We start from the raw sequence: 19722 nt of genomic DNA on the forward strand, positions 1-19722 counted from the left end.
TATAGTTGCTCTGTGTGAAATTCTGACGTTAATAGGGTTTTACTCTTGAAACCTCCAAGCTCCCCTATTCTAGAGGTAACTAATTCCAACATCATCATCCACCACACCAATACCATAGAAAACTTTCCACCACACCACTAAAATAGAAAACATGGTATCAGTTATTTAGCAGTTTTAAAGCTTACCTAATTAACAACTCATTTTTTGCATTACTTATTTTTAGCATATTTACATTATCCGGGCATCTTTAACCACACCTGTGCTGGCAGACAAAATCTGCCAGAGTCGGGAGAACATCAACAAACTACGAAACCCACGCAAGCTGGTGCCAGCAGAGCCTCTGCCCCGGCCTGGCCGCGCTAGCGCAGAGCCGTGCCTCGTGCCACAGCGGCGCGCGGAGACGTCCGAGGTCAGCAGGTTTCTGACGGGTCGGGTCCTACCACTGACGGGCTCCAGCCAGCACCGATGTTCACATTCAGGTAAATCCTGACTCCCAACAGCAGCGTTGCAGAGTTTAAACCATAAACCTTCTCCCATGCCCGGGACAGAGCTTCCTTCGCACTCCAGCAACGCTCGGCTCTGTCCCCCTTTTCCTTTTCACTACGATTTTTAAAGCGAGCAGACCGAAGAAACCGGCCTTCACTGCTGCTGTGCTCGCGCCCACCAGTCCCCAGCGTTAGTGACCTGGAGGAACTGGGAGAACGGGCCCCGTGGCGGCGGTTCTGCCACACTGGAGCCCTGCGGACCGTGAGGAAGTCAGAGATTCAATCACCGTGCGGATCCAAACGCTCCCACAGCCCCGTCTGTGAGATCCCCGTCTGCCTCGCAGAAGATCCACACAGAGACCAGAACCCCGACATGTAACATCATAATTCACATTATTCTTTTCTTACTACCTAGGAAAGAGAAAGGACGCATCAATGAAGTTCACAGGTAGCTCCAATAAACAGCGTAATTGGGATCACGGTGTTACGCTCTTTAGAAAACATTTTCAGATCCTTTTACCCAACGGTTGAGTAACATAAAAGCCGTGTAACAGCAGCGCAAGAGCCGCCCCGGGGCTGCTGCCCGCAGGCCGGGCAGGTATCACCCCTGATGCTGCGGGGGGGCTCCCACGGCCCTGCTGCTGCTTTGGGAGCCCGCAGGGTACGTTTCCCAAGAGCCACACCCCGTGTCTGCAGTAGGTGCCCCGTCTTCAGTTACCTGCGAGGGTATAAAAACCGATTTAACGAAGGCGAGACAGCAGCACAGCCCCCCCCTTCATCACCCGAGCAGAGCTCTGAACCCTCGGTTATAAAAGAGGAAAGGAAAAGCAATATTGCCTGAGCACAGAGGGTGATTTCAGAAAAAGAGGATTGGAACCACAAATGCAGGTTTTACAGTGTTTATTTTTCCAATACCACAAGGGACATACACGGGCAGGCCCCCCCGAGGGCTCTGCGCACCAGACCACTTCCACCATACACTCCCGTGGCCCCGGAGGAGGCAGAGCCAGGCCCCAGCTCCGCTCCCCATCTTTGGTAAGCAGGTTTCCCACCTCCGCTCCGCCGACACCAACCCCGCAGTCTGTCCGTCCATCCGTCCGTCCCGGGGTCCGCACGCTCACGCGCGTTGGGTCTCTCCCCGTCCCACAATGTGAGGCTGTCGGATGCATTAAGGATAAACCAGTTCAGAGACTACGCTTGTTGCATCCCTCAGGCATCTCAAATAGGGACTTGCACGGTTTAAAAACACAAAAGTGCATGGTCAAGGGAGGTAGGACAGAGCTAGAAAAGGGACAAGAAGAAAAAATAAAAATAAACCCCCTACAATTCTTTCTGCTGCCTGCTTAAACAGAAGGGCTGACTTCTCCCCTCACTGAAGCAATTCCTTCTTGATCAGCAATTGCTCCAAAGAGGAAGAGAGTCCCGCTTTCGCTCTCGATCTCCAGCTGCACGAGGATGTTCACCCTCTGGCAGCGCAGCTCCAGCCCCGCTCCAGGAGCTCCGTTACAGCACCGGCGGGCGGCAGCTCAGGAGTGAGCGGTGAAGTCCACGGCCTCAGCACATCCCCCCAGGCAGAGTCCACGGGCAGGGGGAGGCTGCCAGAACCCAGACACCGTTGCATGTTGAGCCTCACGTTAGGCAAGACAGAATACAGTGGCTCTGACTACAGATGCAGATTAATAACTAACACCACTTTAATGCAATACTGCTGTAGAGCCTGAAAATCCAAGGGAAAAAAAAAAAAAAAAAAGAACCTTTTATGTTCTATGTACATTACATCCATTTACAGAGTTGGCCAGTACTGTGTACAACATATAAATACATGATCAAACAGATGCATAGAGGATACTTACAGGAGCCAAATAATTCACTTTATACATCCAAGAATGAAAATATAAAAAAAAAAAAAAAAAAAGGAAAAAACACTGCTTTAAATGTTAGATGATGGTCACACAGATGCACAGCTAGACGCTTGCAAGTGGTCAGATGCTGCCACGCCAGGTCCTCGCTGCGGGGCTGCGCTGGGGACATCACTGGCCACATCAACAAGCTGCTGGGAACCTCCAAGGGTTCACACGAGTCCGTGGAAGGCGGCCGAGAGGGGCCGTCCCGTCAGCTGGTCCCAGAGTTCAGCCAGGCACAGTTCCTCGGGCCACGCGCCTTCCTGCGGACCAGCGAACGCATTCGCTTGGCACCTGCCACTTTATTTTTTTTTCCCCCCTCTTCTTCTTGCATCCTCCGTCGGGCTCCACGGGGGCAGCCACGCTCAGCTCTGAGCCGCCCCCCCGAGTGTGTTCTGGGGCACCAGGCTCTGCCGGGGCCCCCCAACACGGCGCAGCAGCGTCCCTGCACGGCGGCTCTCGGCTCCCTGGCGCTTCCCACGCAAACCAGGGGCGGAGGCGGCAGGAGGGGAGAGTGGAAGACTGCGGGGCCTCACCTAGCGCAGCCCCGGCACAGAAACACCCTGGTCCAGGTCCTTTGGATGCACATTTCCTCCAGCGAGGGTCCACAGCGAACCGCCTCCGGCTCAGGCGTCGGCCCCAGCGCAGGATCCGGATTCCCAGGGCAGCAGGAAGCAGGAGGGTCGCTGCAGGGGGGTGCAGCCCACCGAGACGGGAGTGTAACCGTGAGCAAGAAAGGGTTCTGCACTGTCGCTTTCAGTGGGAAGGCAAGTCAACTTTCCTCACCAAAACAAAGTGAAATAGCATTTCTACTATAAACAGAATAGTATTTTGTGTACAGGTTTTTAGGATCAGTCGTTATCAAAATACACACACTGAATATACAATTTGTCCCATGGCCATAATTTATTATCTCACCACAAGGCACAATACACAAAGCTTAGAGGGTCCTATACAGTCATCGTGACAGAAGGCCCCGCAGCCTTTACACATGATCATGGCTTTAAGGCTGCACGAGCACTTGAAGGAGATCTCGTCAACGCTGCCGCTGTCGGCAAACATCTGCACCGAGAGGGACGAGTTACGGTTCGCAGCAAAGTTCGCTTTGTGGGTGAGCTGCATCATGCTTCCAGCAAGGCTTCTGGGAAAAGCTGGAGTGTTGGATGAATAATTAAAGCTGGTGGAATTAAGCTGCAGCTTAGAAAGCTTCCCATAAAATGCTTGCTTGATATTGAGCTGAGAGGGTATGGAAGAAGGCTCCAAAGGGTGATTGTGTCCTTTTCCTGGTTCCCTTGAAAACTTAAAAAACGGCAAGTCCATGACCAGCGGGACACTTTGCAAATGCTCAGCCAGCTCCGCGGGGCTTTGGGCCACGTCCTTCTGGTTCTCCACGTTGCTCTTGCCCGGGCTGCCACACGCCAGCACGTTCTCGTTTCTCCCTCCTCCCAGGGCGTCGGCGTGCTGCTTCGGAGTCCATCCCTCCCGTGGGGCCGGCGCTGCTCCTCCCGCTGCACAGCCCTTGGTCAGGGGAACCTGTTTGCTGGGGGACAAGGTTCCCGCGGCTGAAACTTGATCCAAAGCCCTGGCGTGATGTAGCCTAACAGCGGGGTTGCAAGGAAAACCAGAACCAAAGAGTTTTTTGCCTTGAACACCAACGTAATTTTTATTGACTGACGCACCTCCTGTCTGGTTCGGACCACGAGAAGTTACAGCTGGAGATAAAAACTGAGGCTCCATAGAGACGTTCAACTTCTCCGGACTTTTGCTTGTGATGACGCTTGTCAAGGGGTTGTGCTGAGGCACCCGATGGACCGTGGACAACTCCTTTTGCTCCTCAAAGCTACAGGAAGAAAATGTTCTTTCCCGAGGGCCCGTATCTTCAGGCTTCTGAGAGGCACTTGCCACATTTGCCAGTTGGTCTTGGCAGCTTAAAGTCAAGCCAACTTTGGAATGTTTTTCTGGAATAGATTGATCCTCCGCATCCTCCACGCTCAGCAACGCCGCCCCGGACCCGCGCTCCTTCTCCTGGGGGTCCATGGAAGATCTCATTGAGGGGAAGTCATCGCTCCTGCTTTGGGCGCTCGTCTTCATCCCTACATCTGGAGAAGATTCTTTGCCAAAATAGCAACCGCTACCTCTCTCCATTCGCAGGGAGAGGTTTTCTGACCACGTGTCCAGCGGCGGCTGCGCGATTTCCAGCTTGATGTTGGCGTGAGATACCGGGAGAACTTCTTCCAGCGGAAGGTTCCCCTTCAGCAGCTGCATCACCAAAGGGTTGGTGGTTTCACCAGAAGCTACGGGCCGAGCAGAACCCGTCGGCCGCTCGGCTGCCTGGGGCAGGGGTGCAGCTGGTCCCCACCTCTGAGGCGGAGGTGGGGGGCTCTTCGCCGCAGCCGCAGGGAAGTCCACAACATAGGCCAGATTATCCCTTTCCCCGGCTGCTTTGGATCTAATCCCATCACATCTCTCAGTGCTGCCGGGGCAGGAGGAGTCTTTCCCAGCCGCCTCCCTGCAGCTGACGCTTCCGCAATATACATCCATCCCCACACTCTCGTCAGCTTCAAAATCTGACGCCGTATCTGTTGTTTCACTGTGTGTACTCTGTATTTCATCATCTCCGTTCGTCTTGAACTCCTGAGCCTCTCCCAGCGGCGGACGGGCGCTTCCTGGTTCTGCTCTGGGGCACCTCTCCCGCAGCTGCGGTTTTTCAGGGGTATCTACCCTATTCTGAGAACTAAAGTCATCGTGTGAAGAGGGTTTCACCAGAGACTCTGCGTTCTGTTCTTCATTGCTCAGTTTGCCACCACTCCCTCTCCCCGCCTGCAGCCGCGCGAAGTCACACAGCGCAGGGGCTGCTTCCTCCACCCCAGCAGTCCCTGCTTTGGAGTGATCGCTATCAGCAACGCGTTTCTCCACCAACATTTCAGAGCCATTAAATCTAAACCTAGATACCGTTTCTGGCTCATGGCACTCCTCACCACCCGATGACAATTCTGGCAGAAGAGCAGGACAACTGGGGGAATTTTCCTTCAGGTCAGAATGATAATCCAGCTGCCCGGCGGGAGCACGAACAGCTCTGAGTTCCGACACGAGCCCATCTCCCGTCGGACTGAGCGCAGCTCCCTGCACCCGAGAACACGACAGACCGTTCACCGGAGGAACCACGCGCTTCAGCTTCGTGCTCTGCCTCTCCTGTGATGCAGCACAAGGTGGGGTTTCGGTCCTTGGGTGACAGAGGAGCTGCTCAGGGCTCTCCTCCTGCCTCTCAGAGGTTGCGCTGCCTAGGGATGGCCCAGTCAAAGCGTCACAGAACTGCCTCCTGGGGGAGTTGCCACCGGGCCGAGCCTCCCCTGAGCTACTGCCCGCAGCGCGCTCCAGGTCGCCGCTTCCCTCGCTCTTCGAGGAAAAGGGGTCTTGTCTTGAGGAGAGGAAGGAATTGGTGGCGTCCCCCCGAGCAGCCCCCCCGGGGTTCGCCTCCGCTCCGTTCAGATGGACAGGCGACAGTAGTTGTGCTCGCTGTAGATCTGACGAACGCTTTCCACGAGTTCTCTTTGATCTCCTGCGCTCTGAGCGGCTGCCGGGTTCTCCTCCACCACCTCCTTCGTCAGGGCTTCTCCCCCCGCCTGGGCCACCCCCGCCTCCGATGGCGGCTGTAGCAGCTTCTCGCTGGGCTCGGGCTTGCAGAGCACGGGCTTTAATGTCTGCGAGTGTCCTGGCCCCAGCCCTGCCCCGGCCGGAGGGCTCCGTGCTGGGGATGATCCTGGGGCATATCTGGTAAGCGGGCTGACCTTTAACCACCCAGGGTGGTTTAATACGTGAAAGTTGAATCTGAAAGAAAGGGAAAAGCCGTTAGTTCTAACACTTGACCATCTTCAGACAGTGAAATGCATTTTACTAGCATCCGATCCATCACAAGGATTCAACAAAAATTTTAAAATTCCAACTTAAAAACCAATTTTGGCAGAGCAGTGACATGTTCCCCATAAGCTCTGCTGATGCCCTCTGTCATGCGATATGTAAAGCTCAGTTCATATCAACACTTTTACCAGAAGCCGCAGACAAATATAAAATAAGTGATTTCTGAAATCAAAATGGTCTCCTTTACATCAGGCTGACTACCCTGAAGCTAACAAGCTGGATACCTCTAGTCAAAACGGGAAAAGTCAGAGGGAATGCTAAGATTCTGCCCAAAAGGAAAGGAACGGAGAAACTATGCAGGATAAAGAACACAATTTGAAGGTCACTTTTGCAACAAGTCAGCCAGTTTCAGGAAAAGCGATTTCTGTATCCACAGAAATGCAAACTAACAGAGTAAGTCAAGGTTACCCCACGCTCTGCTGCAAAGACCTTGGAATGATTTTCCATCCTTTGCCCGCCTAAATAAGATAGTAAAGTGTGGTCATCAGGGGCATTTAGCCAGCTCTACCAATGAAACCCGTCCACCTCTTTTCTTAAGATGACAACCCTGGACATTTTAATAATGTTTTGATACCGCTGAGCACAACAGCCGTGAGATACCAAGCAGCTATAATTCTCTTTCCTACCCGGATGGGTGGGACTTTTGGCTCCTCTTTAGTAGGCTGTGGCTTTTCTGGGTGAACACTTTCAATTGTGTTACGAAAGGACTGACGATCTTCAAGCCGGGGCTTCTTTTCGGGGAAGGATGCAGAGGCAGCCTCCTCAAAGCATTTCCTCTTCTGGTCCTTGGCCTCCCGAGCAGAGTTCTCCTGGGGCAAACTGGGAATTCTGTTTGCAGCTGCCAGCAGCAGATCTTCCGATTTACTGTGTAATTTGGAAGTCTCTGGAGAGAGGTGCAATTCTGAACTCTCTGGCTTCAGTACTGCAGCCGAAGGGCTGGTCAGATCATCCTTCTTCAGGTCTATCTCAGGCTTTGTCTCTTTATGAAGAGAGGAATCTGGTCCCACAGAAGCGGCCTCTTTGGCAGCCTCCGTTTGCTCGGGCTCACGCAGTTTGTACAGGCTCCTCCTGGCTCTGCAGCGCAGGTCGGCCCGGGAGCGTTTTTTGAAGTGCCCGTCCCTCTGCCGCGTCGAAGGGCCGCGCGGCAGCCTTGCCTCTCCTTTCACAGACAGTCCTGTCCTGTTCTCGGCATCTTCTTGCACCAAATTCTGCTCCTGGGATTCCTCTTGGGTCAAGCCCAACCTATGAGGCAAACATAAAAACTAGCTAAAAGCTAAAGCCCATCCTCATTTAAGCTCTTCCTCTTTTGCTTATAGCTGTGCTCTATATCACTACACACAGCAACGGCCAAAGCAGAGACTCATCAACACCTCATGAAGTCAGTCTGCAGTGAGATAGCCTACCCATTTGCTATCCCACATTACTATCACAGGGAATGAGAAAAATAAGAAAATGTAAAGATTTGTGATGGAAAACAAGTAGTATTAACTTGTCTTGGAAACAAAATAGGCTACAAAACTCTGCTGTGGCCCGGCCAGTTCCACTAAGGATTTCCCTGGAGCAAGAGGCCGAATGATTCACCCCACCACCTGTATTTTTCAAGGAGTTTCTGCTGCATCTCAGGTATCCGCAAGCAGAAACACACTCTGCCATCTGCATGAAGACAGATAAACCAGGACAGATGAGGTAAAATTTCTCACTTTTGTCCATAGTAGTCCTCAAAGAACTTCTCTTTCCATTGCTCCACTCTCTTCTCCTTTTCCATCTCCTGCCGAATTCGAACTTGCATCTCATGGGTGAATTCACCTACAATGGAAGCAAGAGACTGAAATTCAGTTCCAAACAACACTGATTCTGCAAATACAAGCTTTTGTGTTTTAACAGTACAGTAGCTGTATATACAAAGGACAGATTTTCTGTTATCACCCTGCTACGGATCCACACGCTGCCTGCAACTCTTTCAGGGCAACGGTCACACAGCCTCAAGCAAGTCTGAGAAAAAAAAATGATGTTTTACCAGACACAGGCTGCCATTTAAGGAAAGATAAGTCTGGCACTGCTTTACACCTCCACCGCTTTGTTCTGAAGGTCACCAAAGGAAAACACATCTTTGATTTAAAAGAAAAAAAAAAAAGGTTGGGGCCAGCATAACCAGATACACTGCAAAGTTGGTCAAAACGCCTGTTTAACTGTAAAAAAAGCAAAAAAATCCCATAAAATGAGTAGCTATTCTCCAGCCACCTAGCAAAGCAAACCTACTCACCGTCAGCCAGCCGCTCCCTCCAGCTCTGCGCAGCGTGGGTGAAGAACTCGTTATTGAGGGCGCTGCCGCTGAGACGCATCAGCCCGTCAGCCCCAACCTAAGGGGACCAACAGAAAACGTCTGCTCCAGCCGTCCTGCAAATCAGGGGCAAGGCAGCGAGCGGGGAACACCCGAGCGCTGCACCCTCATACCTGTCTGTCCACTTCTGGGAGGAGGTAAAGAAGCTGCTGCTGGAAGTGCGAGGGGAGCGCATTAAAGGTTCTGGAGTTGATCAGAGCTCGCAGGTTTGTGTTGACAAGAATGGAACCGGGTGTCTCAAAGTCAATATCCTCACCCCTGTTTCGTTTCATTTGCCCTGTAGTTTAAGGACAGGCAAATAAAATAAACACTGTTGTATGAAAAGTATTTCATTACGGTCAAGAAATTAATCTCAAACTACTACAGCAAAAGGAGCAAGATCTGCGAGAGGAGACTGCAGCATTCAAGTATGAAGACAGGGTCTCAAACACACTAATTAAGAAATGTGCATCCGGAATTTTGATACAAGGTCACATTTCTGCCATATTCAGGTACAATTCTCGATGCTGCTCTTCAGACTGGGCACACTTTTAAACAATCGTCTCGCTAATGTTCGGGGAGGAAGGTCCGGCTTGCGAGGCTCAGGATGGTCACAGGCCTTCTGAAGGAAGAGAACCTTGGCGTCCTTCCTCAGATACACACAGACCTCAACACCGCCTGCTTTTACGGCCAATTATTCCTCTAACTCCCATCAGAAGCACCTACCAGCTGTGGGCTTTCGGATACCTCTCAGAAGCTGCGGAGGATCCCTGTTTATTTCTGTCCTACTACGCAAGGTGGCTTTGCACAGGGCCAAAGAGCTGCTGCTGCTGCTGGATGTGCTACTGCTCTCCCCATCAGCATGCCTTCCTGTGAAGCCTAAAGGCAAAACAATTTCATAAAAACCAGGCAAAGAACAGCAGAAGCCCAACTTGGAGAGTGGTTTAACATACAAGAATCACCTGCCAAGAACAGATCCCCTGTTACAGGGTATTGCTCAGCTACCAACTATTTTGATGGAGTTAAACACACACACAACTCTCTGCAGGCACATGCGCTCTCATAAAGCATTAAAGAAATCCTCAAACTTGTAGATAACTAAGGACTACTGATTAAAAGGTCTGTGCAGTCATTCGAAAACCAGCCCAACACAAGTGATGCTCACCGGAGGCAGACTCCATGTGTGCCCCATTTACTTTCAGTGGTGTTAAGACAACACGTGGCAGCATTACACCAGTTTTCTTCTTTTGTTTGGTTGTCTGCAGTCCAGAAAGAGACCAAAAACAAAGCAAAGGAACAAAGACGTCACAGAGGGGTAAAATAATCTTCTAAGCAGCACGTTCCTCAGTTAAAAGAACCACCTTGGTCCTAGGTGGCCCTTCAGGTGCTGTTACATTTACAAATAGCAGAGAATTCAGAATTACCTTCCTGTACACGATCCCTCCCCATGCTGCAAACTCCCCACCTCAGGCAACGGCCCCACAACCCCTCCGAGGCACCTGGGCACACCCAGTCCCCGTCACACCCACCCAACTACTGCACAGTAACGACAGCTCCCCCTGAGAGGCTTCAGGCTTCCCATTAGTCCCACTTTCTCCTACCTGGGAGGCGGTTCTGTAGCTCTCCCTGGTAGCAGCGGGTCCCTTGCTCTGAGATTCCGTGGAACACGAGGCATTAGAGGAGGTTTCATCAAGAGACACTGAAAGAGACGGGCGCTCGGTCAGACACGGAAGTAGATCCTATAGTTTAAGATGAATGTCATTAGACACTTACCATCATTATCACCACTCACAGTGCTGGCTTCATTGGACTCGCAACTTTCTGCATCTGCTGTATCCTCCAGCTCCTCCCCTTCCGGCACAGAGAGATTCCGAGACCACTGCAAGGCGTCCTTCTAAACGGGCAAACAGAAGCTGATGGCTACAGGCCTCCCTCCCAACCACTACGCCTCAAACCAACGGGAACAGACGGTTTAGCGGATATAGTTTTTAAGTTTTTAAATTTTTTTATCTTCCCTATTTTAATCCTTGATGCAGAAAGTTATTTTAAAGTGTATTTGGGCTGATAGTGGAACAGAAATCATCTACACTATTAGCACATCTCATAGACACCTCCTAGACAAGTAACTCAAACACATCCAAAACAGGTAAGGTTAACAATTCCTCACACTTTTCTGCAAGCAAGCAATTTCTAATAAAGAAAAATATCTCATTCCTCCTGTGAAAGAACAGGCAGCATCAGACTAGCCAACTAAGACAGTAAGCTTAGGAGATGTATTTACCACTTGTATAATCAAAGCCATTTCAATTTCATCTGTTTTCAGCAAAATATGGCAATTCAATAAAATTTTCTGACAGCAGAAAAAAAAAGATACCAATGAAATAGTTGAGATACCTGTTTTCTATCAAGCTGATATTTATCAGGAAACCAACAGTACAGAACAATGCAAAAGAAAAGCCTAAAACCAGAAACATTTTCAACGTGGGACAATAAACACATTCCAGAGACCTCAAGATCTGAGAAAAACGGTGACACTAAATACACACAGCATGCAGCGGAATGCCAAACAAACCACCACAAGAATGAATATACGTTTTCCTATCATGATTTTACTTGTAGCTACAAGCTCTGGGACCAGTTTAATCTACTGGTTGGCTGTGCTCCCTCGTGGCTGGCAGAGGAGGAGTGCACGGGACTGCTTCGATAAGCAGCCACCTGGGTTGGACACCAAGTACTGGAGCGAGAGGACTTATTTTGCTTGTGCAATTCAAGAAATAATAAGGTTTTTTAAAAAGGAACTTATCATATATGGCTGAATATAGCTGAAAGGTACAAGCTCTAATGAACTGACGAATTCCAGACACTCTTTCACATGACGATCTCACATGCAGCACATCCAGCTGGTGCGATGCTCAGTGACAGTTTAACACTCAGCTGTGTGTAAGAAGCACAACTCGCACCTCGGCCCTCAGCCGAGAGCAGGAACTGGGCATTTACCTTGAGCGTGAAAAGGCTGATGCGTCCGGGCAGTTTGTAAAAGAGTCCGTCGCCTCCCCGTGAATTGGAATGGAGCATAGCGTTGAGGCAGGCGAGGGGAGAAGTGCCACTGAAACAGAGAAAGAAAGAAAACAGCAAGTTTTAAGAAATGGCCTTATCAAGAAAACAGCCTGAAAGATGGGTTTAAACGGGCATTATTTAGCCGAGCGAGGGGAGCAGAGATGATGCTCATTAACTTTAGGGGTGGGCACTTCAGTCACAACAGCATCACCCTCGTCCTTTTTGACCTGTACAACATCACAGCAAAGCAATCGGCAGAAACCAGGAAAAGTTACACCAATTTTAAAGTTACTCTCAGCCATTTTTAGATGTTCCTATATTTTATTACCAGTTTCCTCTCTTTCTCTGCTTGGAACTTTCAGAGTTGGACTGATTTTACAGAAAAACCCCAGACTTACTCAGCAGTAGGAAGATGTAAACAAAACCAGCATAAATTGTACACAGGCGTTTCTGGAATGTCTCCCCTGACCCGCCACAGACCGACCCGCACTAGCAGAGTTACATATAAAAGGTCTGATGCACTAATTTGTCAAGTCCTACGTAACTCCCTGGTTAAAGCACCCGTCCTACGCTCACACTGACGGAACTTCTGTGCCACGTAATTTCATGTTTTCCAATAAGTCACACACGTACAGGCAGAAAGTTACCTGGAAGAGACATTAAAGCAGTATCGATTTCCTTACTACTAAAAGTGAAACTGAAAACTGGATTGAGACAAAATATTTCAAAGAAAATCATGCTCAAATCGAAAACACAGAATAATTTTTTTTCCACCCTGAATGCGTTTGGTTTTTGGACATTTCTTCACAAGTCTTGGCAACTGACAAAATTACCCTGTATCACTTTTAGATACTATGAAAAAAATTTCCAGCCTTCTGTCCTGTTAGACAGTGTTTTCCCTTCTGTGTTCAACAGATGCCTCAAGCCCGCTACCCAGCCACAGAGCACGCTTCCTTAGAATGGCAAAATAAATAGTTTTCCCCAAATTGAGAAAAAAAGCAAACAATTAACTCTCCTAGGAGCTAGAACTCAGCAATGGTGCTGGGCCCAAGTGTCCTGGCTCGAGCACCAGTGGGACCCTCCCAGCAGAGCACTGCGACCCCCAGCCCAGGGAATGCCGGCTCAGGATCGATTCAAAGGGAAAAACCTCTCGAGCCACCGAGCTATTTCCTTCAGGAAATGGAGTCTCAGGAAGGGCTTCTATACAAGCAGCATATTTAGCTCGGCAGGATCACTGCTTTTATTCCGTGAACAATTACACTCCGAGGAAAACAGTCTTTTCTTAAAGCAGAGAATTAATGACCGGGGAAGGAAAAGCAGATATCCCAAGGGAAAAACACTGACCTTTAAAGGAACAGTTCAGCGCTGTGGGATTTAACTTGACACACGCTCCAAAGTCTGGTCTTCAGTTACGTACCGTGACAGGTCACTTGTCAAAACTGGGAGAGCACCAAGATAATTTATGTGTGTGAAAAGAGACCTGCTATTACCTTTAGCAGAGGACATGTAGATCTTCAACTACCTGCTTACGTAATAGGACTGATGTAAGAAAGGTGCAGAGTATTGATTAAAACAAAGCTGTATGAAGGTCTTCATTAAAAGCCTGTTGAATTCTACTCAGAGCTGTGAAACCACCGCCCATATCTGAACCAGAGAAGATCCCCTCGGCAAGGCCCGCCAGGGGCAGGTGGGTGTTCTAACAGCTCCGGTATCGATGCAGCCACACACGCCGGCACCGTCCCTCTCCAAACAATGGCAACTCCTACACAAGACACCTCTGTACGCATCACCAATTTTCACTATTCAAACCATCCCAGCTGTTTCCTGATTTCAGGCACAATTAAGGAGCAGCAACAAGCTAACATCTCGAGTTGTTTGGTCCCGGAAGAAATCAGTTTTGCTCTGTAGCTGGGTAAAGTACAAGTTCAGGAAACGCCAACACCACAGTGGAAAACAGCCCACAGAATCAAGGTGAGGGGAAGGAAGACAAGAAACAGTCCACACATGTGGATTCCCCAGAAGTCACTCCACGGGCAGCAGCCAAAAGACACTGCTTTTTCTGCCTCTGGTAGTCCAACTGTCTTTCTTTGCCACGCAGCACTGAGGCATCTGGACTATCACGGTTACCTGCTTGCTTTGATCTGCCAGACACTCTGTATTTCTCTTCTACTACTGTCACAGAAACAGATGGAAGTTCACAGGAACTTAACCAAGGAGAACGGTCTCCCACTCCTGTCATTCCCGAGGCTCCGTATCAGGTTCTTTTCCACATGAAACCCCCGCCGAGGGGGGCATCTCCTCCGATGTCAAGAGCCACAACAGCATCAGTTGCGCTATCGCGGTGCTCGAAAATCTGAGCAGAAGCCAGTACAGTAATATAAAGAAGACTTTTCTGAGTCTCCTAAAACATCATGTCTGCTCTAGAAATGAAGCATCAGAGGGGACAAAACTTAAACTGTTCTCAAACTAGAGTCACAATAGCAGAGACTACTGGGAGCTACTTATGAGACAACCATACAAGTAAGCGGTAAGTACAACCCATGCAGGGGTCTGACCTGCAATAGGCATTTATTTTACACTAGATGGATGAAGGGAACTCTGTATGTTATCAAAAAATCCAAGAACAGCTTCCAGTTATTGTCAAAGAAAAAAAACCTACAACCTGTATATAAATGTCTATACTGTCACCTGAAATTACCATGCTTGAAAGAGAAAAAAGGAAGAAGATAAGTGGGCTGGAGATGAGGCAGAACCGCACAAAGGAACACAAGCCTTCATACGCAGCCTCCCCCATGCTCCACACTAGGTTTTAGACAAGATCATCAATACTAACCTCATTTCCTTTAGTCCTTCAGCCTCTATGACCTGCAGAATCTGTTTGGGGGTCATAGGAGCATCAGAGTAATTTTCCAGCACCTGAAAAGACAGAAAGACCACGTGTCATTACAGAATTTGCTTGTGCATTCACAGAACTACCCCACAAGCTGCGGTTCAGATCCAATAATGTGCCTCTTAAAACTTTATTCGTCTGAAAAAGATACATGCTAAAAATTTCAGGCTACCTCAAGATTAGATCACGGTAAACACCACAAAAGGCTTACCTTAATCTGGTCCCTAATTAACTGAAATACAAAGATCAAGGAGAGAAAAAGCAGCAGAATTTGGCCTTGACCCCATAGCATGAAACCAGTGGAAGCTTTACAGACTCCAATATACATTAGACCGAGCTGCTGCCACAAACAACCTTCAAAACTGTACAGAGGTGAGTGACCTTCGATGGCGTAAAGTGTTCTCCCTGCCGTACACCTTCCTGCCTCTCAACAAAGCATCCAGCATTTTTCTGCCAATAAAAGTATTACTGTACAACTGTATAATTCAATAGCGTACCTTCCTTGGATTACTGCATTCATTTCATCTTCGCTCCATCTCAAGAAGGGTACCACGGGCAAGAGTCAGAATTCTTGTCAGAGAAGGACAGAATTCAGAAAAGGACAACAATAACAGTAAAGGATGTGGAAAAAAATTATGGCTAGAGACACTAAAAAGAGTTGGACTGTTTGCCTTTGAAAGAAAGTGAGTAAAAGCAGATATTAAGGAGGCAATACAATAAATAACAACTCATCCTTGCACATATTACATGAAGAATAGAATTGCCACTTACATGCGAAGAACTAAAGAGGCTATTACATTTTTTTTTTAAGCCTGTGGAACTTACTGCTCCAAAATGTCTAGAAGCAAGAACTCAAGGATTCAAAAAGAGGACTGGACATTTCTGTGGATAAGAAGATTACCCACATAAACAGGAAACAAAAATAAGCTGCAGTAGATGTAAACCACGATGTTTCTTTGGGAGCGGAGCACCCTACAGCCGCCGAACACGCGCCGCCTCCCGCGCCCTCCGCGGAAGCGGGCAGCGCTGCTCAAGGACCTCAACAGACCTCTGGGTCCGATCGGGCAAGACGACTGCGGTGGAGGCACAGGAGATGGCCTGAAACGTCCAAGCAAAGCAGCAACGGGTATTCACTTGGGAACTTTTTGATCTTAACTGTGGTCTGAATTCCCCTAACGTCACGGCCACGACGACGCGCGACCCTGATTTCATTTGCCGCCGCGCTTTAGGGGAGCGGGCGGCCCGAGGCCGCCTTTCGGTCTGACTTGTGTGCGAAGCCAGTGGAGGAACCCAAACGCCCCACTGATATCAGCCACATCTAGAACTGAGCCGCTGCAGCACCGTGGCACAGCACAAAGCCCACCCTCTGCCTTCTGGAGTCGCATGAACAGGACATTTTAAAAATTAAAAATGTTGTGCAGGGCACCATCTGCATCTCTATACCATCTCCAACCTCCGCAAGTAAAGGGAAAACCCAACCCATGACACTGTAGTTCTGCACTTCAACTGTATTTTGTGATAAAAAGAATTTCTGAAATCATATCCATCTCTTTTTCAGATGCCTGAAGATCAGAAGCATCGGTGGTGCTAACCTGGTAGGGGATGGAAATTTGAGAACTACGTAACCTGAGACAAAACACAAAGAAAACACAAAGAGTTTAAAGAAAGGATCAAAGAAAGTGATAAGCCATATTCAGAGAGAGTAAATAATTTTAATTCTGAGTCAATACAGCTCCATCACACTTTTTTCTCTGCTAATCAAAAACCCTCCCCAGGTTACGACATTTCTGTGCCTTCCTCGTGCACTGTCACCCCCCGTCACTCAAAGGGAGCAGAGAGCTGACAAGGGGAAACACATCACTCCCGAGCTGAGTGCAAGAGCCACAAAATGGAACATGCCTGTTCTGAAAAATAAGTAAATTCTTCACAGCTTATAAAACCTCTCTCAAGTGACAGACAAAGCAAGCAAAATACACAGCCTAAAATTGAGCATGAACGAGCATTTACATAAAGATAAAAGAATCTACGCTCAGGGGAACAATTTCCAATCAGCAGCTATATTAAGTGTACAGACTGCTTAATGGAAGAACTGGGGGAGAGAAGATCCTGCAGCTTCAGCCACCAGAGCCCCGTCTCCAGCACTGGCCCTGCACCCCTCTCCACCCTGACCCTGCCAGCGCCCCAACCTTCCATCAGGAGCTCAACTTAAACTTAAAAAAAAAAAAAAAATATTCCCCTCCACTATTTATAATACTGATAGTGAAGGATTCCTATGCCCCTAATTATGGAGGTTTACATCACTCCCCCAATTAATTTACTAGACATCTATCTCTGACAGCACTTGTTGAATAGTCCTGTGGCTCTGCGTGTTCAAACGAACCTTTAAAGGCTTATTTTACAGAACGTGTATAGTATCAGCTCTGTAGGAGCAGCACCACTGAAAAGCACTTTTGCCTATGATTCTCAGAAACATCGAGAGGAATACAAAATACAATAGTGCGCATCAAAAAGGAAAATTAAAAGCATTTTGACAGGGAGCATGTGTAAGACTAGTGTTAAATAAAGATCTATTTTTAGTGGATTTACAATCAGTCCTGCAAGCTGGAAGCGCAGCTACGCAACTGCAGGTCTCTAAGTGGATAATCTAGTATGAGATGGTTCTATTTCTGGTTCATCAATGGCTCTAAGATGCTGTCGAGGCTTAGACATCTCCTGCACCCACTGTGCCTGAGGTTCTGGCCAAAAGACAGGCAAGAGGAACTGTGCAAAGAGACCCCCCTTCCCATCACGTGAGGGCGAGGAGGTGGATCAGGAGACTGCTTTAGAGTCACTGTCTCAGGTGCTGCTTTGGGCAGCCTATAAATACTGATATTTTTTTTTTTTCACCTGTTAGAGCTCAGGACATTTGAATGAGGTGACTTTGTGCAAGGTCACCTAGCACTGCCTCTGCCCCGAGGTCAGGAAAGCATCCCTGCCACCCGCCGCGACGCGCCCGGCTCTCAGAACCGGCACCTCAAAGAGAAACGCACGAGGAAGCACTGGACCACCAGACTCCTGCAGTGAAGTTCCACAGTGGCTGGTTTATGCCCTTCTCCAGTTTGTGAAGCGCAGTCATGCGGGTCTAAAGTATTATAATTTACACACAAAAGATTATGCAAGTTGCTGGAAGACAGATGCTTGTCTGATTAGGTTTCCTCCTGGCAAGCAGTAAGAAAACACTCTGATAGCCAAAGAAATCTTACTCAGAAGGAGCACCAAGACCTTTCCTGAACATCCTCAATACCAGACACGAGTCTCAGCTGGACTCACCCCCACTGTTCCTCCTGAATGTTTATGTGCTCCAATGCATAACCTGGCCAGGCAAAAACAACATAAACACACACACCAAAGAAAAAACAAGGAAACAAAACACCCTCAAGCCCTGAAAATCCGTTTCTACAGACGTCCATGCTCTACGCAGCAAGTACAACCGTATCCTCACAAGTCGAGGGCAACAGGGCTACGGGGAGGAAAGCACAGCGATGCGCCCAGGGCGGTCGGATCATCCCGTACTCCACGTAGTGGCACTCCCGTACCTGTGTCACCGCGTCACCAGGAGCGAGCAGCTTCTCAGCAGAGGCCAAGGAGATCAAGCTCCTTCCAGCCAGCACAGCAGCGGTGGCCGTCGGCACGCTGTGCCGAGCAACAACCCTAAACCCCTCCAGACGCGCCCCTTAAATGAAGCTTCTGACTTGTTCACGCTCACTGCCTGAAAGATGCTGAAGTTAATGTTTCTTTTTATATTTCCCAGTTTGTAAACGGGCATCAAGACAGATACGGCTTCAACGCTTCACGGAGGGAAATCACCCTTCTCCCAGCGCGAGGGTCAAACGACAGCGGCGTCCCACCAGACCTACACAAACACCATTGGAGCAGACCCGGGTTTGGGAGTTTTAAGCCTTCAACAAGCAGATTCTCCAAGACAAAAAAAACCTCAGCCATACCCGTAGCTACGTCTCCTAAAACCCAACGTGACGCCGTCACGTCCGACCGCAGCGGTGCCGGCCCCAAGGCTCAGCACACGCCGCTCACACCGCCCGCGCTCTGGGCGCTGCTAGGGCACAGAAGAAACCCGCAGCCTCAGGAATTTCAACCAGAAACTTTTGACTGCAGCTACTGCCCAGACTTCAGGCCAGGCCTCTCTCCCCAGGCTCCGGTTCCTCCCTCCGAGCCTGAAGTCATCTGAAACGGAAGAGAACGAACCGTCCCCCCCAGCGAGAGCGGCCCCAGCCCCGCCCGTGCCGGCTGCGGGCACCAGCCGGGACAGCAAATCCCGACCCGCCGCGGGACGGCACCTCCCCGAGCGCCTGTCCCGGGCCCCGCGCCGCGGCCTGGCGGGAGGAGCCGGTGGCCGCGGGGACTCCCGGGCGACGGGCAGCTCGTCCCGGAGCCCCCTCGGCAGGCCGGGGCCCGCCCCCGCAGCGCCCCGGGCCCCCCCCTCCCGCGCTGGGGGTTCTCCTGCCCACCCGGCTCGGGAAGGAAAACAACCGGGGAGGAGACACCGGCCGCGGCAGCCCGGAGGCCCCCGGCCGCGGGAAGCACCGCCAGCACCACCCCCCCACCCCGGAAGACCCGACCCCCGCGGCTTCGCCCCACCGGGGCGCAGCGCCCACCCCCCCCCCAACCCCGCTGCGGGCGGCGCCGCCGGCCCCGTTACTCGAGGAGGGGCCGGAGCCGTGGGCGAACGGAGCCCCCGGGCGGGGGAGGCCCCTCGGGGCCCAGCGGAGCCCCCGCGCCTCCTCCCCGGGGCCCGCCCCAGGCCCGTCGCGGCGGGGCGGTGCCCCCCCCCCCTCCTCCCGCCTCACCAGGCGGGCGGCCTCGGCCCACGTGCGCTCCTTCTTCCTCCGCTGCTTCATCTCCTTCATCCTCCTCCCGCGCGGGGCGGCGGCGCGGCGGGCGCGGACCGTTAGGCGCGAGGACGGGCGGGCGGGCGGCGGGGGCGGGGCGGGCGCGCGCGGGCGGGCGGGCGGCGGGCGCGCGGGGCGGGGCGGGCGGGGCACGAAGCGGGGGCGGCTCCGGGCGTTACGGGAGGAGGAGGAGGAGGAGGAAGAGGAGGAGGAGGCGGCGGCAGCGGCGGCGGCGGCTCGGGCCCGACATAACAACGGGGTCAAA

At 50.7% G+C, this 19722-nt stretch overlaps 1 protein-coding gene across 6 annotated transcripts; it reads right to left on the reverse strand.

Moving 5' to 3' along the window:
* Window positions 1–1370: 1370 nt before the first annotated feature.
* On the reverse strand, window positions 1371–19540 carry ASXL1 (ASXL transcriptional regulator 1). Of its 6 annotated transcripts, XM_074843166.1 has the most exons (13): window positions 19416–19459; window positions 15069–15141; window positions 14515–14597; window positions 11622–11730; window positions 10398–10518; window positions 10226–10323; window positions 9790–9883; window positions 9351–9503; window positions 8759–8922; window positions 8568–8664; window positions 8005–8110; window positions 6931–7546; window positions 1371–6214 (listed from the first exon to the last, which is right to left on the reverse strand). In XM_074843166.1, exons 3-13 carry the CDS (start codon window positions 14568–14570, stop codon window positions 3296–3298), a joined length of 4533 nt encoding a protein of 1510 aa, XP_074699267.1. In that variant the 5' UTR covers window positions 14571–14597; window positions 15069–15141; window positions 19416–19459; the 3' UTR covers window positions 1371–3295. The 6 variants fall into 6 exon arrangements, with proteins under 6 accessions (XP_074699267.1, XP_074699263.1, XP_074699262.1 ...); XM_074843162.1 differs by lacking the exon at window positions 15069–15141 and having other exon boundaries at window positions 9372–9503; window positions 19416–19540; XM_074843161.1 differs by lacking the exon at window positions 15069–15141 and having other exon boundaries at window positions 19416–19540.
* Window positions 19541–19722: the final 182 nt, after the last annotated feature.

Source organism: Strix aluco, chromosome 17 (genome assembly GCF_031877795.1).
Source record: "Strix aluco isolate bStrAlu1 chromosome 17, bStrAlu1.hap1, whole genome shotgun sequence".
Classification (NCBI taxonomy): Eukaryota; Metazoa; Chordata; class Aves; order Strigiformes; family Strigidae; genus Strix; species Strix aluco.

Excerpts from the sequence above, each read along its gene's own strand:
- ASXL1 (XM_074843161.1), bottom strand. The coding sequence starts at position 19,475 with ATGAAGGAGATGAAGCAGCGGAGGAAGAAGGAGCGCACGTGGGCCGAG. Across the intron at positions 8,665-8,758 it reads TCCCAGAAGTGGACAGACAG|GTTGGGGCTGACGGGCTGAT; the intron begins GTATGAGGGTGC and ends TGGTCCCCTTAG. Across the intron at positions 8,111-8,567 it reads GAGGGAGCGGCTGGCTGACG|GTGAATTCACCCATGAGATG; the intron begins GTGAGTAGGTTT and ends CTTCCATTGTAG.